A 25,772-nucleotide genomic window follows, 5' to 3' on the forward strand; every position below is an offset into this window, starting at 1 on the left:
ATGACTGGCAGTGACAGGACTGGCAGTGACAGGACCGGCAGTGACAGGACTGATGGTGACAGGACCGGCAGTGATAGGACTGTAGGTGACATGTCTGGCAGTGACAGGACCAGTGGTGACAGGACCGGTGGTGACAGGACCAGCAGTGACAGGACTGGTGGTGACAGGACTGGTGGTGACAGGTCTGGCAGTGACAGGTCTGGCAGTGACAGGTCTGGCAGTGACAGGACCGGTGGTGACAGAACTGGTGGTGACAGGACTGGTGGTGACAGGACTGGCAGTGAGAGGGCCGGTGGTGACAGGACTGGTAACTGGTGACTGGTGGTGACAGGACTGATGGTGACAGGTCTGGCAGTGACAGGTCTGGCAGTGACATGACTGGCAGTGACAGGACTGGCAGTGACAGGACTGATGGTGACAGGACTGGCAGTGATAGGACTGGAGGTGACATGTCTGGCAGTGACAGGACCAGTGGTGACAGGACCGTTGGTGACAGGACCAGCAGTGACAGGACTGGTGGTGACAGGACTGGTGGTGACAGGTCTGGCAGTGACAGGTCTGGCAGTGACAGGTCTGGCAGTGACAGGACTGGTGGTGACAGAACTGGTGGTGACAGGACTGGTGGTGACAGGACTGGCAGTGAGAGGGCCGGTGGTGACAGGACTGGTAACTGGTGACTGGTGGTGACAGGACTGATGGTGACAGGTCTGGCAGTGACATGACTGGCAGTGACAGGACTGGCAGTGACAGGGCTGATGGTGACAGGACTGGCAGTGATAGGACTGGAGGTGACAAGTCTGGCAGTGACAGGACCAGTGGTGACAGTACCAGTGGTGACAGGACCAGCAGTGACAGGACTGGTGGTGACAGGACTGGTGGTGACAGGACTGGTGGTGACAGGTCTGGCAGTGACAGGTCTGGCAGTGACAGGTCTGGCAATGACAGATCTGGCAGAGACAGGTCTGGCAGAGACAGGTCTGGCAGAGACAGGTCTGGCAGTGACAGGACCGGCAGTGACAGGACCGGCAGTGACAGGACTGGTGGTGACAGGACTGATGGTGACAGGACTGGTGGTGACAGGACTGGGAGTGACAGGTCTGGCAGTGACAGGTCTGGCAGTAACAGGACTGGTGGTGACAGAACTGGTGGTGACAGGGCTGGCAGTGACAGGACTGGCAGTGACAGGGCCGGCGGTGACAGGACTGGTAACTGGTGACTGGTGGTGACAGGACTGATGGTGACAGGTCTGGCAGTGACATGACTTGCAGTGACAGGACTGCTTGTGACAGGACTGGCAGTGATAGGACTGGAGGTGACATGTCTGGCAGTGACAGGACCAGTGGTGACAGGACCGGTGGTGACAGGACCAGCAGTGACAGGACTGCTGGTGACAGGACAGGTGGTGACAGGACTGATGGTGACAGGTCTGGCAGTGACAGGTCTGGCAGTGACATGTCTGGCAGTAACAGGTCTGATGGTGGCAGGACTGATGGTGACAGGACTGGTGGTGACAGGTGTGGCGGTGACAGGTCTGGTGGTGACAAGACCGACGGTGACAGGTCCAGTGACAACAAGTCTGGCTTTGATAGTGCCATTGGCGAAAGGCCCAGTGATGACAGAATCAGCGACTACAGGTCTGACAATGGCCAGGGAAGCGATGGCAGATCTGGAGATGACGTGGCTGGTGGTGAAACGTCAGGCAACAACAGGTCGAGTGACAACAAGTCTGGTGACAACAGATCAAGTGATAATTCGTTTTGTGATGACAGGTCCATTGATGACAGGTCTGATAATGACATGCCTGGTAAAACTGATTTGGCGATGACGGGGGTGGTGACAACTGGGCTGACGACTACAGGGCCAATGAAGTGATGACAGGACCAGTGTAGGATGATGTTCTGCGTAAGAACTGGTCTAGTGACAAAGGACTTCTGCTACAGAACCGGGTGCCAAATAGTGCTACAACATAGCAACCAACTTGACTGAAGGTGGGCTAGTGCATCATACACAAGAGTAATGGACACCAAATCTGGACATTGTCCATGATCAAGCTCACTAGAACAGTGAGATGAAGACCGTTTGTCAGTAATCGGGAACTTTGTACAAGCACAGCCTGGATGGAGGTGACTGTCACTACAAAACTGAACATTCAACCGCTCCAGTAATAAGTCAAATTTGACGTCCTGCTGACGAGCGTCTGGGAGAAACTGACAACACAAACTAGGGGCGTTTGTTCGTGCATCTCAATTGCCAGGCTCTCGATGAGAGACGCAAATTATTCTGTGGAAGCTTTTTACGAAATTTCGAGAACCATTATAAAGCGAAAATACTAGAGATATTTTTCATTTCCTTACATAGAACCAGAATAAAAGATATGACTTTTTGCAGCACACACAGAGACATTTAAAGGAGTAATTTTTTTCTTCCTGCTCTCTGTATGCGACTGGATTGCAAGGAAAACTTAACATATGGTTCCATACTAAGGAACTTGGTACTCTTGTGCGCACTTGGCAATCTATGCAGATGTGAATGTATATCGGAAGGCACCAGGAACAATCGCAATTTTACTTCGTGTTACTGCATATATGGAATAACGAGCACACCACTCGCTAGAGGGGTGATCCACCATCTACTAACTGCAAAGCACGTGGAAATCAAGGCAACAAGACCCAAACTAGACTGACGCAAAACCGAATGCAGCTCATGACTGCGTTATGGCCACCACTGTAATATGCAAGGTGGGCAAAATGAATATGAGCTAGAAAGTATTTCATGCACCCTAAGAGAGGCAGTTGAACTTACATCATTTTCCTTCGCTGCAGAAGATATAAACTAGGTGGTCTATCTTGAGGTGCATGAAATATTGCCCAGGTCATTTGTATTTTATCTGAACTCTTATCTGAACGAATCGTAGTAAAAAGGCGGTAGGTAGGCTCACTTACCGACAAAGAAGTCGAAGTCTTCATGGGGTTCACGTTCGACGCCCGGGTGTTCCAGTACGGCGTGGCTGATTGCGTGTAAGATCTCCAGTCCGTCCAGTTTCGTGTTGTTGTCGTAGTCGTGCAGTCTGACAACACACCGGCAACAGAAGTCCCCAGTCAGCCACACTTTCTACACTTCCAATACCAGTTCTGAAAGCCTGTTTACAGAACTCTGCTGCGTCACATGCAGCTTTACAGCCACTGGTGCAGTGAGCTGGCCTGCCGTGCAACCGACACAGTATGCACACCCACTATGAATCTAAAGAAATGGAACAAAGGGCATTCAATAAGTAATGCAACTGGTTTTTTTCCTCGGCCTATTTCAGTTGAAAACATGCGGAATTCGTTGTGGACATAGTCTAATATTCCCGATTCATCCTATCTAGTTTGATGAAGGTGCGATAGATGGTGCCATTCTAAGTAGTCTTCCAAGTAGCGGAGGTACATTGGCGGAAAACCAGAGCACAACAGATATTCGTAAGCGCTTCTACAATGTCTACGTAGATCAGGCAGTGAAGAAAGGGGGCGATGAATAGTTGGGGGAGGCGTCTTTCATCGTCACAACAAGAGCGTGCAAACTTGTCTAATCTTCCGCATTAGAGCTGGCAGCACAGAACTGTGACTCCTGGAATGTGAAACGTGCGGACAGTCTCATTTGAGATAATGGCGTTGCACCACGGCTCTTCTGGAGAGAAAGTTTAAGGCTGCACCCTCGGCTGGTAAAGTCGTGACGACGGTCTTCTGGGATTCTGAACGGGTTATTCCGTCTGACGTTGTTTCTAATGGTGCAACGATAAAACCTGAAGGTTATTGTGCTACGTTCAGGAAATTGAAGAAACTTGAGCGTGTTCGTCGACACAAAAATACAAATGAACGTCTCCTCCTCCATGATAACGCAAGGCCTCACAGAAGTCTGCACATCAGATGATGTTAATGATGTTTGGTTTGTAGGGCTCTCAACTGCGAGGTCATCAGCCCCTTAAAAAGTTCCCAATTTTACACAGTCCAATATTTTACTCAGTGCGATATAGCCACTGCCACGAACGTGATGATAATGATGATGATGAAATGATGAGGACAACACAAACACCCAGTTCCCGGGCAAAGAGAATCCCCAACCCAGCCAGGAATCGAACCTGGGATCCAGTGATCAAGAGGCAGCAACGCTAGCCACTAGACCACGAGCTGCAGACTGCGCATCCGAAATGAGCTAACAAAACTTTCGTTGGCCTGCACTTCCTGATCCACCCTAAAGCCTGGAAATCCCACCTTCAGACTTCCATCTGTTTGGCCCATTGAATGCACTCCAGGGGAAGCAGTACGTGGATGATGGGTTGGTTACTGACGGAGCAAGACGTTGGCTCCGGCGTCGACCAGTAGAGAGGTTCCATGTGGGCATAAATATAGTAAGGCCGTCACACTGAACGGAGATGGTGTTGAAAAATACAGTTTTGTAGTCAAACAGTGGGGAATAATATAGTGTATTGGAATCCTGAAAAAAACGCTTTCAGAAAAATATATGTTGCATTACTAACTGAACGCCTTCGTATTACATTGTACTCGAATTTTTCCGTAGTACATACACAGTCTTGTGTTTCTACTTCAACTACACTGTTAAATCCTCAGTTCATTAGCTCCAATACTTTCGCAGCTATAAAATTTTAAAACGTCAAAGGTGTGTGAATTTCTGAGGGACCAAACCGCTTAGGTCATCGGTCCTTAGACTTACACAGTACTTAAACTAACTTATGCTAAGAACAAGACATACACCCATGCCCGAGTGAGGACTCGAAACTCCGACGGGACTGGCCGACATAAAATTTTACCTAAAGCCAATCTGATACTACTACAAAACAGATATACATATTATAATGTTTTCATTTATAATCTCAGCTAAATTTGTAACCAAAAGCGTTCAGTTCACAGAAATTGTTATCATAGAATTCGTTTTACTTTCTAATGGCTCTGAGCACTACGGGACTTAACTGCTCTGGTCATCAGTTCCCTAGAACTTAGAGCTACTTAAACCTAAGTAACCTAAGGACATCACACACATCCATGCCCGAGGCAGGATTCGAACCTGCCACCGTAGCGGTCGGGCGGTTCCAGACTGTAACGCCTAGAAGCGCTCGGTCACTTCGGCCAGCGTTTTACTTTCGTTACAGTAGCTGGATAATGCAAAAGTACTGTTTCCAGAACTATTATTTAATTATGCTTTGTTGTGTGAATGATGCGGAAAAACACAGATTGTGTGGAGAACATACAGAATGTTTGGATATTTCATCTATGTAAACGTACGCATGAGAAAAATTCTTGTACAATCATGAATCGTGTGACATATGTCTTGTATTCATACTTTTGTATAAATGCAATTGGAACAAATGTTTTGTGTTAGATCAATAATTATTTCATTTCTGGGCATAATTTGTACTTTGTTTTACTTAACACAAATTTTGTTTCGTAAATTTAGGAGTTTCTTTCATAATTTGCTCTCTGTAGTCTTATTGAATGAACCAAACTGCGGGTTTTGGAGTGATTGAGATTTTCTGTTTGGCTGTCCATACTGTCAGCCAATAGCAATTAAGCATTTCCCATGCTTAAGATAGGAGTTTGTCTGCTGCAGTTTTGTGTCAGAGGGATTCTGGAACCGTCTTACAATGTAGATCATGTAGAACCATGTCACAAAAATTTCACTTAAGACGAAGAAAATCATTTATTTTTTCAGTCGTGTTACCATAATTATGAAGAGACTTCATCTGTAGACAGTTTAGTGAAAGTATGAAAATTGTAAGTAATGTGGCTTGGAAGTTATTTGCGTGTGAACTTTCTTGTCGTGTAAAAACTCTTCATGGCATATTTTTCGAACATTGTAAAAATGTTGGCGAGCACTTCTTTTTAAGACGACCACTGAAAGACTTGATGTAGTACCTCACGAACAGCTGAGGATCGCTGACTGTTTAGGACATTGAATTTATTCGGGTCGGACTAGTAAACATTCTGAGTACTTTACGCGTCAAGACTTGTAGTAAAACAGCAACCAACCTGCAACGATAATAGTTTTGGCAGTAGATATGGACTTGATACTTATTTACAACTTGTTTTAGAGGCAACAGAGCTTAATTAACTGAACATTAATACTTTTCACGGAATTTTCTAAAATCCCAAAGCTCAGTATTTTTTACGAACTTGAGATGCTGCTTCCAAGCTTGAGTTATGCGGGCTTGGTTTGGTAGGTATTTAGTCAGTGTTTCGTCAACGTTGCTTTTCATCGGCCAAAAGAGTTCCTGTCAACTCAGAGTGAAGGTGATGGACATCAAGAAGACTGTCGAGGTAGGTGGAGTGATATTTATGCTCCAAAAATCGAAACATGTATTTGTATATCGAACTTTGATCTTAAGTAGATGTAGCATGGTTATGGAGATTACAATCCGCTTCTCTGCAGAATCCTGGTTCTGCATATGGAATCAGATGAACGTACATTTGGTGCTCGCAAACGAAAGTTCTCAGTGCGACGAGCAACACAACGACGCTGTTGATCACTTTTGATGCGGCTGACACCCCTGGACATTTCAACCCCTCTCTAGGGACAGTGTAGGGCTATATCCCAATTGAACATGATCAGGAGTGCAGGACAACCGCAATTTTTTCTGTCGTTTACAGAATGGAGTCACTGGGGACCATTCAAAACTATTTGACGAAATATGAAATGGTCAAAAGCTGCAAAGGTGGTGTTGGGTTTTACAGTCCTCCTGTTTAATGGTCTCTTGTGGCGTCATTTCTCAGTGTTATTACATTGTCATACGCTTGAGTTCAACAGTACAGCGTCCCTCTAAGACCCACTAGTTCAGCGATGCCCACGGTGGCATCCGTAAACATCTGTTGAAAATTGGAAAAATGTGCCTTTACAGAGAAAAACTACAAAGTAGCCTTAGGCGCCTGCAGTCAGGCAAACATTTGGCTCTCCTCTAATGCCAGTTGCTTGCCTGCTCTTCTTCTCGATCTGTCCCCTTTGTCTCAGCTTGGAGAGTTATAGGCTCAACAGGATTATAGCTTGACTATTTCTTAGTGATGTACACTGTCCAGTCACATTAATGTGGCCGCCTGTCAAAAGCCTGAACAGCTATCTTCTGCAGTTTGGACCACTCGAGACGTACAGGAATAGAGTCAATGAGGTTATGAAAGAAACTGACAGGGATGTGGAGCCATGATGGCTACAGTGCAATAGCCAGTTGCGTTAGGGTTCTCATTGAGGATACAACACATGAATAGCCCAGCTTAGGAGATCATATACACTGTCGCTTGGGTTTGGATTCAGGGAGTTTAGTTCCCAGAGTAATATGATAAACTCATCCTGGTGTTTCTCAAACTACACACATACACTGCAAGCTGTGTAACATGTTGCTTTGTCCTCTTGATAGATGCCAACAGGCCAAGGACAAACAAACTGCATAAAGGTGTGGAGTCTCCACAGATAGATGCATAGTTTTGTTGACACGTTTTGCCTTCAATAATGACGAGATGAGCCAGGGAATGCTAGGAAAGCATTCTCTGAAGCACAACACTCCCTCCACTGGCTTGGACCCTTCCAACGATTGTTGTATGGTAATTACTTTCAGATGTTCCACGTCGAACACGCCAACAGCCATCTGTCCAGTGGAGCATAAAACGTGATTCATCTGAAGATCATCTGTCGCCACTAAGTGGATATCCAGTTGCAGTGTTGGTGAGCCAACTGCAGTCTTCATTGCTGATGAACAGTAGTCAGTATGGACGCATGAACCAAGCCTCTGCTCTGGAGGCATGTACACAGTAGTCTCTGGTGAACAGGCATTGAGGATGATGATGATGTTTGGTTTGTGGGGCACTCAACTGCGCAGTTATCAGCCCCATACAAATTCCAAACCTTTGCTAAGTCGATTCTCGCCACTTTCATGAATGATGATGAAATGATGAGGACAACACAAACACCAAGTCATCTCGAGACACCTCCAAATGTCTGACCCCGCTGAGAATCGAACCCAGGACCCTGGGACTGGGAAATGGGAACGCGACAACGAGACCACCAGCTGTGGTCCGAGACATTGAGGAGGCACTGTTGGCAGCCCCTTGGTTCATCTGGGCGATCAGTTACTCAGCAGTTGCACATCTGTTCGCCTGTATACACTTCTGCAACTGTCGTTCACCTCTGTCACCTATGATCTGTGGTGTGCCACGATTTCCTCAGCACCAGTTTTGGGCAGCACCATTTTGCCAGACACTGTACAGACATAGCTCTTCCGAAAATGCATCGACCCTTGCTCTGTAAACCAATGGTCGTGCTCTTTTGGATATCCAAGACAGCAGGCTCTCTGGTCTCTTCATAGAATTGTTAAGGGCCATCAGATCTTGAATTTCGAAAATATGAATTCGCATACATTCAAATAAATGTCATTTTGCTCTAATATTACACTCTCATGCAAAGTAGATAACTGGATGCTATGTACCAGCACATCATAGCCGGGAGTGGGGTGCATGCATATTGTAATTCTGTTCCTTTCGGTAAGGAATTGTTTGTGAACATCGGAGGCTTTGGGGAGGCCAACCACTGACAATAGCAGGAATTACTGTGACATCTGCTCACTGAGAATTGCAGAGTCCTGATCCCTAGCTGGCATCTATCTTTTCTGATGTCAGGTCTCATGAGCCAAGAGTGACGGACGCACCCTATTTTTACAATGGTTGGTAACAGTTTTCTCGTGAAAGCGTCATGTTTTGGATAGGAAAGTTCCTGTACAGCATCACGGCAGTGCTATTGTTTGAGATGTTTCACAGAAATGGTTGCTGAGCTCCACGGGATAGTCGACAGAACGGTGCCACAATCGTATCCAGTTACCATACTCCATTGGACCAAATCGCCAGGGAGATTTACATGCAAAGTCCTGGCAGAGGCTATGGTAAGCTGCTCGACTGTTACATCAGCACATGTTTGTGGACACCGTCGGGGATTGGCGTGAAGGAATGGTACTGGGGCCTAGGTTGACGGAGTACGATTATGGGAGTCTTGATGAATTTGTTATAAGCACAGAATTGGTGAAAGATTTGTTTGTTGGCGACGACTGGCCGATTTCTTGCACAAGCGGCACAGTCACTCTGCACAAGGGGCAGAAGAGAATTGGGGAACTGTTTCCTAGCCGCCTCAAGAGTTCAAATGGTTCAAATGGCTCAGAGCACTATGGGACTTAACTTCTGGGGTCATCAGTCCCCTAGAACTTAGAACTACTTAGACCTAACTAACCTAAGGACATCACACACATCCATGCCTGAGGCTGGATTCGAACCTGCGACCGTTGCGGTCGCGCGGTTCCAGACCATAGCGCCTCAAGAGTCCGCCGCCCTTGCTACAGAGTATTTCAATTCACATTTCCACTTGGACACACAGTTGTTTTCTCGCTCATGTTTCGATCGCTGATACGTGGGGAGGCGCTGGCGCCAGTTGCTTTCTCCGTTCGATTCACCCGTATCGATTGTTTCCCTCTGGCGTTGTTTATCTTTGCCTCGTTGGCCGGTGGTGGTGCTATTGGGTTGGCGGACAGACTAGGTTTTGGCTTCGGAACGGCCGGTACGTGTCGCTCCTCAGAGGGTGGAACTTGTGTCAGCTGGACTTGACCGGTGTGTGTGGCTCGGAGCGTGGAAGCGGTCCTATTATTGCAAGTTCTTGAGGCGTGACTGGGCCACGGTTTTCTACACAGAACGCTGGGCAACGTGTTATTCATTTTGGCTAGTGGAGTCGAACTGTGTACCACGCAGCTGTCTATTGAAGAAGTAGACATTCAAGTTTTCTAGTTTTGCAATCCGGCCTACCCGTGACATCACTAGCTTCTACCTTTTCCTATGAGTGTCAGTATTGTATTGGAACTGCGACGTACTAGTGTAATAATATTACGCTTTGTATTATCGTTGCCATTTTAAAACTAGTCTGTTTGTGCTGGGGAAATTTTACATATTTTGAAATATGAAGTCCACAGTTAATGCTTTTAACCATTTTTAATTTGCCTTTGTCTTGATGCGATCTATTTTTGCAGAATTTTATCTTACTAAATTCTGGGGCTGTTACCATTGTTTCTTTTGGCTGTGGCTGTGTGTTTGTGCTTTTCTGTTGCAACACTGCAGCGGGCCCTAGTCCAAGTCTAAATCGATGTCCGGAGTACGACGCCTTGGCCGACCAGTAACAGAGGGAACGGAGGTTCTTTTGGCCGCGGAGAATATGGCAACCAATACGGCGGCCACTGTGTTCTTCGGGTTGCAGTGAGTGGGGAACTTGCATTAAGTTAAGTTTCCCCTGAATTGGGACGCCAAGGCGTCTGTTCCGTTTGCTATACTGCTTATATATTTACCTTCAAAACCATAAAGGAAGGAGACTATTGTTCTGAATTATACCTTAAGTGCAGCGGGAGTTGAACGTATGTTAAAGAGAAATACTTGATGGTTATCGGAAATTGGAAATTATGTGAATTGCCCTATTGCACTTGCCCAGGTGACCTATTTAAAAGAAACGTATTTCACCTTTATTATTCAAGTGCCCTTTGTTAAATGAAATTGATTTTATCTTTTATTATTGAAGTGTTTCAGTTAGTATACAAGTTGTATGAAGTTCTTTTTTGCAAGTAATTCAATCGGAAAGATTTTGTGTAATGTGTGTTTTTATTGACTTGTGTATCCTGTTCAAAAGAAACTTATTTCACCTTTATTATTCAAGTGCCCTTGTTAAATGAAATTGATTTTACCTTTTATTATTAAAGTGGTTACAGTTAGTAGAGAAGTTATAAGAAGTTCTTGTTTGCGCCTAATTCAATTAGAAAGATATTGTGTAATGTATTTTCCTGACTAGTAAAATTAGACACACTTGTACTTTTGGGTAAATACTGTGCCCTTTTGGTTAAAGTGTTGATCAGTAATAAATTAGTTGTATCTAGCAAGTCCTCTGTACTTATTATTTCACTCGACACCGGTCTGCACGTGCACTTCACGTTGCAATCGCACTCCAGGGCGGAGCCCATCGCCTTGCAGTGCAGCTGACCACAAACAGCAGTCGTTGCCAACACGGTTCCTGGCGCCGTACTGTCGCTTAAGTACGCAGCTCCGGCCTGTAGGGTTTCAGTTGATTTCTCAGCCACCCAAATTCGAATAGAGGTTTCTCAATCGTAGCATCACTAACAGCATTTTGCCTCCTTAGCTGATAACATGGTGCTACATCCGTTTACCCACTTGTTTATCAGTATAATACATTTAACCTGTTCTCTTTGACCTCACCCCCCCCCCCCCCCTTACTGTCTAGTAGTAGAGAACAATACTAGATCCCATGTAGCGTTGTTTCTAATAGGTTCTTGCCAACACTTCTATCAAATGAGGGTTATTTACGTGTTTCGTTTATGTTAATACACATGACTGTTCCTTATAAAAAAAATTTTTCCCCGTTGATGGAAAATAAATGTAATTTTAAATACTTAGGGCGACATTAATCGTTAAATTGTCACACTCACCAGAATCCTTTCCCATCATCATTTTTGGAGGGGAACCATGTTGAGTTAATTTAGCAACCCCATGTAGGATTTATATCAGGGCCATTATAAGGGTGCATTACACACCTTGTGAAGGTTCAATACAAACGCACTTGGGTGTGATTTGAATAACATAGTGGTTCTGCCCCCTAACTTGCATATCAGTTAGGAATCCCATGATAGCAATCACGCAGCTAGTTTCTGAATTACAACAATGTCTGTACTGCTCATATTTGTTTATCTTTTATTTATACATCAAGTTCTGTAGGACCAAATTGAGGAGCGAATCTCCAAGGTCATGGACGTGTCAGTACATGAAACTACAACATAAAAGTAATAACAGATAAAAATGAAATATTTATGAACCCGAAACAAGTCAAGTCATAAGTGTAAGTAAACGAAATCAACAATGCAACAAGAATCAGCTTAATTTTTCAAGGAACTCCTCGACAGAATAGAAGGAGTGACCCATGAGGAAACTCTTCAGTTTCGATTTGAAAGTGTGTGAGTTACTGCTAATATATATATATATTGAGACAACAATGTCACCCAGACTCATGAATAGGGGTCCACAATAGGTTATTGAATTTACACCACTTATTGCCCGAACCGCCCGTTCCTCAGCCAAAAGTGTCCTTTTAGAATGGGAATAGTTACCCCAAAATATAATACCATACGACACAGGCGAATGAAAATAAGCAAAGTAGACTAATTTTCGTGTCGAACGATCACTCATTTCAGATACCACTCAAATAGTAAAAACGGCACAATTAAGTCTCTCTTTCCTTGATTGTTTACTGTCTATCTGAACACCTGCTCTGAAATTAAAACGTCAGGTTTTATTCAATTGTGTGTTAAGTGTAAAAACTGAGTCATACTGTGATTCAACGTTAGTTTTTTTCTACAAGCCATGAACTTAGGTCATGAACTGCACTATTTGAAACTAAGGCAATATTGGACACAACAGCCTTTACTACCAAGCTAGTGTCATCAGCAAACAGAAATATTTTAGAGTTACCTGTAATACTAGAGGGCATATCATTTATATAAATAAGAAAGAGGAGTGTTCCCAACACTGATCCCTGCCCCCCCCCCCCCCCCCCCCACTTGAACGTACCTCACTCAGATCCTACATCACAGCCATTCTCAAGGCTGTGAATAATGACCTTTTGTTGTCTGATGCTAAAGTAAGAGGTGAACCAATTGCGAGCTACTACCTGTATTCTGTAATGGTCCAACTTCTGGAGCAATATTTTGTGATCAACACAATCAAATGCCTTAGTTAAATCAAAAAATATGCGAAGCATTCGAAACCTTCTGTTTAACCCTTCCAGTACCTCACAGAGAAAAGAGGATATAGCATTTTCAGTTGTTAAACGAGTTCTAAAGCCGAACCGTACGTTTGACAGCAAATGATGTGATGAAAATGATCAATTATCCTATACATACACAGACTTTTGCAATAACTTTAGCAAACACTGATGGCACAGAAATAGATCTAAAAATGTCTACATTATCCCTTTCTTCCTTTTTAAAGCGGCTTTACTACTGAGTACTTTAATCGTTCAGGAAACTGAACATTCCTAAGGGGAAAAATTGCTGACCAGACACTTCCTTCACAATTGACCATTTGATTTTAATTTTATCCTGTGTATTAGCTATTCTATTTGCATACCACATCCTCTTTACCTTCCTAATAACATTTTTAAGCACAATACTGTTTCCACTGGACCACTGTACCTTGATTGTGCGTACTTCTAACATTTTAATATTATTTCCGCTTTTTTCTACATGATGTCCTTATCCCACTAGTCAGCCACCCTGGCTGCCTTTTACTGCTAGTACCCCGTTTAGAACGTTGTAATGGAAAGCAACTCTCAAAGAACATGAGAAATGTGTTAAGGAAAGCATCTATGTTATCGGCGCTATAAACACCCTTTCACACTTGTTCCTTGACAAGGTCTAAAAGACTCTCTATTGCTGTTGGATTAACTTTCCTATGCAGTTTGTAATTAAATATGACATTGGTTTGAGTACAAAAGCCTTTTAATCTTAATATTTGTGCATCATGGTCTGAAAGGCGATTCGCCCTTTTACCAGCAGAATGCCCATCTAGTAATGAAGAATGAATAAAAATGTTGTCGGTGGCTGTGCTTGTGTTCCCCTGTATTTGGAAAGAACACAGTCTGCATCAGATCATATGAATTTAGAAGATCTACCAACATCCTTTTTCTCGCACCATCACATACAAAATTTATACTGAAGTCACCACATATAACTAATTTCTGCTACTTCCTATCTTGAGCAGAAATGCTCCAAAGTCAGAGCTAGAGGACCTATAAACAACAACAATTAGAAGTTTAGTTTCAATAAATTCAGCTAACCCTGCACAACATTCAAATACATATCTGGTCACTGCAGTTGCGTCATATGTCTATGGACTCAAATGGAAAACTTTTTTTTCTACGTACATAGGAAGCCCTTAAAAACAGACAGCTAATCTGTATCATGGTAAAGGAAGCCTCTGTATTGTAAAATTATTGAAGTGGTGCTCCGATATGCCAATAATTTCAGAGTCAAGATCTATAAGCAGTTCACAATATACACTCCTGGAAATTGAAATAAGAACACAGTGTATATCCACCTTTCGCAGCAATGCAGGCTGCTATTCTCCCATGGAGACGATCGTAGAGATGCTGGATGTAGTCCTGTGGAACGGCTTGCCATGCCATTTCCACCTGGCGCCTCAGTTGGACCAGCGTTCGTGCTGGACGTGCAGACCGCGTGAGACGACGCTTCATCCAGTCCCAAACATGCTCAATGGGGGACAGATCCGGATATCTTGGTGGCCAGGGCAGTTGGCTTACACCTTCTAGAGCACATTGGTGGCACGGGATACATGCGGACGTGCATTGTCCTGTTGGAACAGCAAGTTCCCTTGCCGGTCTAGGAATGGTAGAACGATGGGTTCGATGACGGTTTGGATGTACCGTGCACAATTCAGTGTCCCCTCGACGATCACCAGAGGTGTACGGCCAGTGTAGGAGATCGCTCTCCACACCATGATGCCGGGTGTTGGCCCTGTGTGCCTCGGTCGTATGCAGTCCTGATTGTGGCGCTCACCTGCACGGCGCCAAACACGCATACGACCATCATTGGCACCAAGGCAGAAGCGACTCTCATCGCTGAAGACGACACGTCTCCATTCGTCCCTCCATTCACCCCTGTCGCGACACCACTGGAGGCGGGCTGCACGATGGTGGGGCGTGAGCGGAAGACGGCCTAACGGTGTGCGGGACCGTAGCCCAGCTTCATGGAGACGGTTGCGAATGGTCCTCGCCGATACCCCAGGAGCAACAGTGTCCCTAATTTGCTTGTACAGCCCTCTCGCAGTGTCCGGAGCAAGTATGGTGGATCTGACACACCGGTGTCAATGTGTTCTTTTTTCCATTTCCAGGAGTGTATATAAATGACATAGTAGATAGTGTCGGAAGTTCCATTCGGCTTTTCGCGAATGATGCTGTAGTATACAGAGAAGTTGCAGCATTAGAAAATTGTAGCGAAATGCAAGAATATCTGCACCGGATAGGCACTTGGTGCAGGGAGTGGCAACTGACCCTTAACATAAACAAATGGAGTATGCGTGCGGAATGATTTGAGGTGGAATAATCATATTGAATTAATTGTTGGTAAGGCGGGTACCAGATTGAGATTCATTAGGAGAGTCCTTAGGAAATGTAGTCGATCAACAAAGGAGGTGGCTTACAAAACACTCGTTCGACCTATACTTGAGTATTGCTCATCAGTGTGGGATCCGTACTAGATCGGGTTGACGGAGGAGATAGAGAAGATCCAAAGAAGAGCGGCGCGTTTCGTCACAGGGTTATTTGATAACCGTGATAGGGTTACGGAGACGTTTAGCAAACTCAGGTGGCAGACTCTGCAAGAGAGGCGCTCTGCATGGCGGTGTTGCTTGATCGCCAGGTTTCGAGAGGGAGCGCTTCTGGATGATGTATCGAATATATTGCTTCCTCCCTATTTATACCTCCCGAGGAGATCACGAATGTAAAATTAGAGAGATTCGAGCGCGCACGGAGGCTTTCAGACAGTCGTTCTTCCCGCGAACCATACGCGACTGGAACAGAAAAGGGAGGTAATGACAGTGGCACGTAAAGTGCCCTCCGCCACACACCGTTGGATGGCTTGCGGAGTATAAATGTAGATGTAGACTAACTTTATCTCTAATACCTCTTATATTTTGATGAAAAATGCATATTACTTCTCTACTTGGAAGCATGACGTACTCTGAAGGTGAGCCCTTAGTTAGAGGGACTTCCTTTAAGCAGGTATACCCATCAGCTGATTGCAGTCTAGAAAAGGTGCAGCTCTAACACCAACTGCTACAGGAATTTTTCTACATCCCACTGACATGCTTTATATACTCTCCACTGCTAGTGCTCCCACCTGACGTCTGGGATTGGCTGTTGCATGTTGGTATCTAGTATGGAAGATGGTCACTTTAATGTGACTGGACGGCATAGATCTGTGCTCTTTCCAAGTGTCCCGTCGGTAACTGTGCAACAAAGCCGACATGTACCAGAAATGCCGCAACATAGGCAATTAAGCCATCTCAATGCTTTCCCTTGATGTCTAACCCAATATTGGTATCCAAACCAACAGTGTTTCACTGTTGCCTTGAATTGCACGTTCTGATCTCTCAGTCACTGAAAACATCAGGTCATGAGTCGCTGACAGAGTGTCACGCTACCAATCATGAAGCACTCTGGCATGGAACTGGAGGGCCATGGAATAACATACCCATATCTTCCGTTCTGTCATCGGCGTCCATTTCGATTGAAAGCCCAACCATACTGGACAAATTGCTGCTGCCATAGATATACACAAAAGAGCCAAAGAAAATGGCACACCTGCATAATATCGTGTAGGGCCCTGCGAGCATGCAGAAGTGCCTCCATGTGACATGGTATGGACTCTACTAGTGTCTGAAGTAGTGCTGGAGGCAACTGACACCATGAATCCTGAAGGACTGCCCATAAATGCATGTGTAAGAGGGGCTGAAGATCTCTTCTAAACAGTATCCCAGATGTGTTCAATAATGTTCATTTCAGGGGAATTGGTTGGCCAGCAGACGTGTTTAAATTCATAGGAGTGTTCCTGAAGTCACTCTGTAGCAATTCTGGACGTGTGAGGTCACATTTTCCTGCTGGAGTTGCCCAAGTCCATCCGAATGCACAATGTACAAGATGCTGGCGATCAGACAGGATGCTTACGTATGCGTCGTATCTAGACGTATCAGGGGTGCCATATCACTCCACCTGCACATGACCCACACCATTACACTGTGTCCACCAGCTTGAACAGTCCCCTGCTGACATGGAACATGCACGGTTTCATGAGGTTGTTTCCATACCCGTACACGTCCAGGTGCTTGAGACAATTTGAAACGATACTCTTCCACATAGGCAACATCTTTGCAGTCATCAACAGTCCAATATCTGTGTTGTCGGACCTAGGCGAGGTGTAAAGCTTCGCTTCGTGAAGTCACCAGGGGTACGTGAGTGGGGCTTCGACTCCAAAGGCCCATATCGATGATATTTCGTTGAATGGTCCTCTGCCTGGGGAACTCATGAAGATATTCTTGCCTCTGACGAACTCTCGCTGTCGAGGACAGCGTACTGGGTTCATATTAAGTAAGAAGTCTTCGAGCCACTCGCATATCTGTGAACCTATTCCATACGCTGGCACCTTCTTTAAGAGCCTGCGATGGGGCACGGTGTCAAACAATTTCTGAAACTCTAAAAAGATGGAATCTGCTTGTTGTCATTCATCCATAGTTCCCAGTATATCATGTGAGAAAAAGGCAAGTTAAGTTTAGCACGAGCGATGCTTTCTAAAACAATGCAGAATCGTGTACATAAGCTTCTAAGTCTCATCAAAATTTGTTATATTCGAACTGAGAATGTATTCAAGTATTCTGTAGAAAACCGAAGTTAGGGATATTAGTCTGTAATTTTGTAGGTCCGTTCTTTTATTCTTATATACAGGTGCCACCTGTGCTTTTTTCCAGTCACTTGGAACTTTGTCCTGGGCGAGAGATTCACGATAAATGCAAGCTAGGTAAGGGGCCAATGCTATAGAATACTGTTTTTGCAAAACAGCTTTCCGATTCCCTGTGGAGTTGGTGACTTATTTGCTTTCAAACCCTTCAGTTCTTTCGCTACGCCAGAGATGCTTACTACTATATCTGTCCGATGATCAAATAACGGTATGTTTGTACGATTCTCCTGCGTGAACGATTTCTTGAACGCGAAATTTAAAACTTCGACTTTCATTTTGCTAAGTGCGTCACTGTTCTCATTTCTGCTGCTTCTCATTACTTTCGTCTCTCTTCCGTATACTCTCAATCCATATACTGTACTCATTAGAGTGCCCATTCCATTAAACTGATTATGTAATTCTTCTTCACTTTCACTGAGGACAGCAATGTTATTGGCAAATCGCATCATTGATACCCTTTCACATTGAATTTTATTTCCACTTCTGAACCTGTCTTTGATTCCCATCATTGTTTCTTCGATGTACAGACTGAACAATAGGGAAGAAAGACTACATCCCTTTTTATTTCGAGAACTTCATTCTTGGTATTCCAGTCTTATTCTTGCCTTTTGGTTCTTGTACATCTTGTGTATTGCCCGTTTTTCCCAATAGCTTACGTCTATTCTTCTCGGGATTTCGAACATCATGCACCATTTTATATTGCCGAACGCTTTCTCCAGGTCGACAGGTCCTATGAACGTGTCTTGATTTTTCTTCAGTCTTGCTTCCATTATCAACTGCTACGTCAGAATTGCCTCTCTGATGACTTTACCTTTGCTGATGCCAAACTGATCATCTAACACAGTCAAATTTCTTTTCATTCTTCTGTATATTATTTTGTCAGTAACTTGGATGCATGAGCTGTTAAGCTGATTGTGCTGTCATGCTCGCACTTGTTGGCTTCTGTAATCTTGGGAATTGTGTGGATAACGTTTTTCTCAAGACGTCTGATCGTATATCGCCAGTGTCATACATCATGCACATAAAACTGAATAATCGTTCTTTGTCACTTTCCCAACGATCTTAGAAATACCGATGGAATGTTACCAACCCCTTCTGCCTTATTTATTTTAAGTTTTCCAAAGCTTTTCTAAATTGTGATTCTAACGCTGGATCCCCTATCTTTTCGCTGGACGCTGATTTCTGCTTCTGTCATGTCATCAGGTAAGTCATCCCCATCATAAAATTTACTCTTTTCACCTACCTGCTGTCTCCACAGTATTTAACTATGGAATTTAATTTGCGTTCCTCATGTTGTCGCCTTTGCTTTTTATTTCGCCGAAAGCTATTTTGACTTTCCTATATGCTGAATCAAACGTTCCCTTCCGTCAACAATTTCTTTCTCGATTTCTTCAAATCATTATGAATTGTGATCTGGATCTCTATCTGCCCCCGGATATGCTTTACAATCCAATATGTGATTTCGGACTCTGTGCCTGACCATGACGTAATCTAATTGAAATCTGCCTGTATCTTCCGGATTTTTCCAAGTATACATTCTCCTCTTGTGGTTTTTGAAGAGATTATTCGCCATTAGGATCCTAAATTTATTCCAGAACTTAATTAGTCTTTCTCCTTTCTCACTCCTATATTCTCCCGTAACCCTTTCGTCTACTTCCTAGCCTACAGCCGCATTCCAGTCCTCCATGACTGTTACATTTTCATCTCCCTTTATGTACTGAATTACCCATTAAATATCCTCAAATACTTTCTCTATACTGCGGAGTATTCATGAAGATGTGGATAAAAAGCGAAGTTTTACTGAAATGGTACGTAAATATTCATTATAAGCCAAAGACATCTGAGTTTTTGGAAGTTATTCTCCTTGTAAACCTGTAAACAACTGATGTGTCATGCAAGAAAGCCAAGAGATAGTTGAAATGACAGGAACTCACTTGAAGTAGTGGAACTCAAGTTCCTCAGGCGTCATATTCATCAGGTCGACGTACGTCGGCCCTTGCGCCAGCAGGTCTTCTTGTATGTGTCTGAAAAGCAGAAATGCCAAGATAAAGACATCAGTTTTGGTATCCATCCGTTCAGTAACATTCAGAGATTCAGTGCACCTCTTATTCGTTGTTGGAGTAGTAAGATAAGTGAGTGTACCATTATTTTATTTTTCTGGCAACGTTGTTCTTAAGCTTGACTTTCTTTAATGGACTAGGAGCGCTGCTGGACGAAATAAGTTGGAAACCAAATTAATGACAAACCAGGGAGGTATTTAGGACTTCTAGGCTGAACTTGTGTAGCGAGCCCCACCAGGTGATATATTATAGCTAACCTGTGAAAACAGTATTCTATCAGAGAAAAAAATACGCACTGCGAAGGAATTATCTGAATGGGACGGAAATCGGTAGATGTGATTTACATGCAGAGAGAGACAAATGATCACAATTTCAGAGATGTTGGATGATTATACAAGAGAAAGTGCTTCATAAGCTGAGCAAGTCAATAATATGTTGGTCCACATCTCACACTAATGCAAGAATTTACCTGACTTGGCAATGATTGATAGAGTTGTTGTGGCAATGATTGATAGACTTGTTGTGGCAACGATTGATAGAGTTGTTGTGGCAATGACTGATTGAGTTGTTGTGGCAATGACTGATTGAGTTGTTGTGGCAATGACTGATTGAGTTGTTATGGCAATGATTGATTGAGTTGTTGTGGCAATGATTGATTGAGTTGTTGTGGCAATGATTGATAGAGATGTGGCAATGATTGACAGGGTCGTTGGAGTCCTCCTGAGGGATATTGTGCCAAATTCTGTCCAATTGGCGCATTAGACTATCTAAATCTCAAGATGGTTGGATGGCCCTGTCCACAATGCTCCGAACATTCCCAACTGAGTCGAGATCCGGCGACCTTCAGTCAAGGCAAGGTTTGGAGAGCAGGAAGCCAAACACTAGAAACTCTGACCGTGCGCAGGCGGGCATTATCTTGCTGAAATGTAAGCCCAGGATGGCTTCCCATGAAGGGCAACAAAACGTGTCGTAGAATATCGCTGACGTACCGCTGTGCTACAAAATAGGGGCCTGTTAGAAAATGAAATGCACCCTACACCATCACTCCCTGTTGTTGGGCCATATGGCGGGCTACAGTCCGACTGGTATTCCAGCGCTATCTGAGGCGTCTCTGACACGTCTTCACTGGCTATCGGGGCTCATTTCGAAGCGGGACTGATCACAGAACACAATTTTAGTCCAATCAGATATTCCAGGCTGACGTGATCGACAGCACTGCTAACGGGATGTTAGTCGATGCAAGGGGCACCTTGAGCTGAGCCCCCTTTCTGTGAACCGCCTAGTAATGGTCTATGAGTCGGGTCGATGATTCTGACGAATCCGGGCTCGTAGTGCCTTTATGCCGGTAGCTCGGTCCTCCCATTCTATCGTCGCTGTAGGCCGACCGCTATAATAATAATTTCGTGTGGCTGAATGGCCTGGTGCACGTCTTTCAACTGGACGCCACTTCGATGACTTACGTGTCCATAATCTACCCTAGTTATCCAACTGGGGGAAAGGGGACCTACAGTTTAACGTGGAATCCGCACCACGTGTCGTTTATGGAGTGTCCCCACATCGTTGAGAGGTGAAGGCTCGGGTAAAACGAAAACTGAAAAATTTCATGATCCAACCGGGAATCGATTCCGCTTTCCAATCTAGCGCTTTACCGCGAGACCACCAGGCTCGACCAGGTCGTGTGCTTCCTTATTGACACCGTGTTCGACAAGGTCGATAGTCGCATCGCTCCTGTTCAAATGTCGAGCGATTCGCCGATAACTCCAACTAGCTTATTTGAGTCCAATTACACGTCCTCTCTCAAATCTTGACATCTGTGTACCGGGTTATCCAAAAATCAGTATAAATTTGAAAACTTTCTGGAAAAGTATCGATCCAATTTTGAGTCGATTGCTCGTCATAACCTTAAGGGGTGATTTTCTCAAAAACGTGGGGGTATTGATCCAAAATATTTTAGAGTCCTTCGTTTTAGGTTGTACACAAGCGACCTGCCAAATTTGAGCCGAATCGGTTAGCCGTGTCTGAGGCCTTCCTCTTGACAGTCGGTAGAGCACTTGGCCGCAAAAATCAAAGGTGCCAGATTCGCGCCCCGGTCTGGCAAAATGTTTTCATCCCACGGAGTTCAAACTCCGTTGCATAGTGAAAATTCCTTCATGAACTTCTTACGTATGGGTCAACAGTCTTCTGACTGGTTTGACACTACCTGCCAAGATTTTGTATCTTGCAGCAACCTCTCCCTTTCAGAGTAACTCTTGCACCCAAATTTCTCAATTGTTAGTTGCATGTATTTCAATCTCTGTCTTCCTCTTTAGTTTTTACTCCCTATCGATCCCTCTGGCGTTTTAACAGCTGTCCTATCTTCCTGACCCTGTTTCTTGCCAGTGTTCATCTAACTGATCCTGTGGAGAACCGTATCACTCCACCTAATTTTCAATATCCTTCTGTATCACCACATCACAAACATCCTGATATTCTTGTTTTTCGGTTTTCCCACTGTCAATGTTTCTCTACACACAACGCTGAGTACTATTGCCCTAGTCCAAATTTTTGAGGAGATCTGGAGGACTGGGATGATATCAACTGAATGGCAGTCACCGTTAATCCATCCTCTACACAAAAAAGGCGATAAAAAGATTGTCAGTAACTATAGGGGCATCTCATTAGTATCTCTTCCATATAAGATTCTCTCCAAAGCGGTACTGAGCAGAATAGAAGGTCTTCTTGAACAACTGATTGGGGACTATCAAGCTGGTTTCCGAAAGGAGCGTACTTATCCAGACCAGATCTTTAACCTGAAGAACATCATCAGGTACAAAAAAGCCGGAGGAAATAACTACGTGGTCGTGTTAATTGATTTTCAGAAGGCATATGACTCCATCGACCGACAGGCATTAATGAATATTTTGAAAGAGTTTCGGGTAGATGATACATCAAGAAAGCTGATCAAACAAACTCTCACTAACACAGTGTGAAAAACAAAATTTATGGGTGAGATATCAGAACCCTTTACAATCAGGACGGGCGTAATACAAGGAGATGGACTATCCCCACTCCTTTTCAACTGCGTCTTGGAAAAGGTCATTCGAGAGTGGAGAAAGTTGTTAGCCCAAGAAGAAGCAAATGAAGAGCGGTTCAGGCATGGTCATAAGAACAAAGGGGTGTACATTAACTGCTTGCCCTTTGCGTATGATCTGGCCATTTTTCTAAAAACATAGAGTCAGCAATCAATAGGCTGTCAGACATTGTTGAAAAAGCTGGACTCCAGATCTTTATTCAAAAGACAAAATATACGACGAACATCTGTGATGAGCCTGAATGGATGATCACTAATTTGGAAAAAATCGGATGAGTTAAGAATTTCAGGTATCTCGATGAAGTCATTCAAGAGAATGGATTAGAAGAAGAAGCAATTAATGGCAGAATGAGGAAGCATACCAACTGACATAGGGGCCAAGTTCCGACATTATAATACAGTTGTAAAACCTGAGGGCTTATATGCGTCCGAAACTTTAACCATGAGTAGACAAGGTCAATCTGAGCGGCTGTAAAAGCGAGAGCGTAGGATAGTAAGGAAAATTCTAGGTAATAGATGGGTTTAAGCACACTGGCGAATGAGAACAAATGAGGGCATTTACAGCAAGACAGAACCTAACTCAGCATTCATTAAGAAGAGACGATTGTTAATTTAAGGTCATCTCATGAGGATGGACAGTGATCGATTAACGAAAAGAATATGGATTTCATCCAATCTAAGAAAACAAGGCCAAGTTTGTTTGAAGAATGTGGAAAATATGTTAGACAGATTGGTTTCTCAGAAAGAGAAATTGCTGACAGGAACAAATTTAGAAGATTGGTGAACAACTACCATGGTTTTAAAATGGCATCAATGTCCAAAAGAGGGAGAGGACCATTATCTGAAGAGCATAAACAGATACTTCTTGATGGGCTCAGAAGAAACTGGCAGGAAGTTAAAGCTGGAAAAAGAACAAGATATAGCCACTAAAATGAACTTGGTTGTTACCACGCAGTCCATAGAGGTTCAACTCGATAGTAAAAAAAAAATGCCCTGAATTTTTATCCCAGTCCTAAACCTTTCTTATTCGTCACTACTTTTTCGATATATGGACTGAACAGTACTGGCGAAGGTTTGCATGTTCGTCTTACACAGTTTTTAGCGCGAGCACTTCGTTCTTGATACAAGGGCGGTAACTTAACTTATATAGAAACCAGAGTGCTTCTATGAGAGTCCAGACACATGAAAGAAACATAATAGTTGAAAATGCAGTGAGACACGACTGTAGCCTACCCCGGGTTATTCAGTCTGCTCCTAGAGTAACTGGGAAGGAAAACGCGGATACATTTGAAACTGGAATTAAATTTGAGGTCGAAGAAGTTAAAACACTGAGATTCGCCGATGAAACTGTAATGCATGAAATGTGTTCGCAGTTGCGAATATGGGCAACCATCAGCTATAGAATGGAATGACCGTAATGGAACTTTGTGCTGGAACGAGACACGAACTCGTATTTCCCGCTCATCGTGGGCGCCTTGTCATTTGGCTATCCGACCAAGACTCACGGACAAACCCAAACTTGCATATTTCGTCAAACATGTGTCTACAACCTGCACTCGTAAATCCTTTATGTAGGACTGTGTGATCAAAAGTATCCGGACACCCTCCAAAACATACGTTTTTCATATTAGGTGCAGTGTGGTGCCACCTACTGCCAGGTACTCCATATCAGTGACGTAAGTAGTCGTTAGACATCGTGAGAGAGCAGAATGGGGCGCTCCGCGGAACTCACAGACTTCGAACGTGGTCAGGTGATTGGGTGTCACTTGTGTCATACGTCTGTATGCGAGATACGCACACTCCTAAACATCCTTAGGTCCACTGTTTCCGATGTGATAGTGAAGTGAAAACGAGAAGGGACATGTATAGCACAAAAGGGTACAGACCGACCGCGTCTGTTGACTGACAGAGACCGCCGACAGTTGAAGAGGGTCGTAATGTGTAATAGACAGACATCTATCCAGACCATCACACAGAAATTCCAGGCTTCATCAGGATCCACTGCAAGTACTATGACAGTTAGGTGGGAGGAGAGAAAACTTGGATTTCATGGTCTAGCGGCTGCTCATAAGCCACACATCATGGCGGTAAATGCAAAAACGATGCCTCGCTTGGTGTAAGGAGCGTAAACATTGGACGACTGAACAGTGGAAAAACGTTGTATAGAACGAGGAATCACGATACACAACGTGGCGATCTGATGTTAGGGTGTGGGTATGGCGAATGCCCGTTAAACATCATCTGCCAGCGTGTGTAGTGCCAAAAGTAAAATTACAAAGCCGTGGTGTTATGGTGTGGTCGTGTTTTTCATGGAAGGGGCTTGAACCCCTTCTTGTTTTGCGTGGCACTATCACAGCACAGGGCTACATTAATGTTTTAAGCACCTTCTTGCTTCCCACTGTTCAAGAGTAATGCGGGGGTGGTGAGTGCATCTTTCAAGATGATCGCGCACCTATTCATAACGCACGGCCTGTGGCGGAGTGGTTACACGACAATGGCATCCCTGTAGTGGACTGGCCTGCACATATTCGTGACCTGAATCCTATAGAACACCTTTGGGATGTTTTGGAACGCTGACTTTGTGGCACGCCTCACCGACCGACATCGATATCTCTCCAAAACCTTCCTGCACCTGACTGAACGATTGCCTGCGAGAGTAGAAGCTGAGGGTGGGCCAACACCATGTTGAATTCCAGCACTACCGATGAAGAGCGCCACAAACTTTTAAGTCATATTCAGCCAGGTGTCCGGACACTTTTGATCACATAATGTATGTTCCCACACAGGAGAGGCACTGTAATTGAAATTCGCTATCCCCGTGTCGGCGAATAAATACGATATTGCTGTGACGAACACAAGCACTACAATATCGTATTTATTCGCCGACGCTAGGCAAGCGATTTTTGAAGCAAAATTTCTCGCTTGTACGAGAATTTACAAAATGGATGTATGAGTGCAGGTCGTAGGTACATGGCTGACTAAACATGAAAGATAAAAAGAAACAACTGAGTGTAATATTCAGCGATACAGATGACGGGACGTCATT

At 44.2% G+C, this 25,772-nt stretch overlaps 1 protein-coding gene across 1 annotated transcript in view; it reads right to left on the reverse strand.

Moving 5' to 3' along the window:
* LOC126291750 (multiple coagulation factor deficiency protein 2 homolog) overlaps positions 1 to 25,772 on the reverse strand; it is a 255,566-nt gene that overhangs the window by 50,140 nt on the left and 179,654 nt on the right. The window contains exons 3-4 of the mRNA XM_049985428.1: positions 19,531 to 19,620; positions 2,943 to 3,067 (exon numbers count right to left, since the gene is read on the reverse strand). Coding sequence (XP_049841385.1) covers positions 2,943 to 3,067; positions 19,531 to 19,620 — 215 coding nt within the window. The remainder of the gene's footprint in view (positions 1 to 2,942; positions 3,068 to 19,530; positions 19,621 to 25,772) is intronic.

The sequence above is a fragment of the Schistocerca gregaria genome, chromosome 9, assembly GCF_023897955.1.
Source record: "Schistocerca gregaria isolate iqSchGreg1 chromosome 9, iqSchGreg1.2, whole genome shotgun sequence".
NCBI classification, from domain to species: domain Eukaryota; kingdom Metazoa; phylum Arthropoda; class Insecta; order Orthoptera; family Acrididae; genus Schistocerca; species Schistocerca gregaria.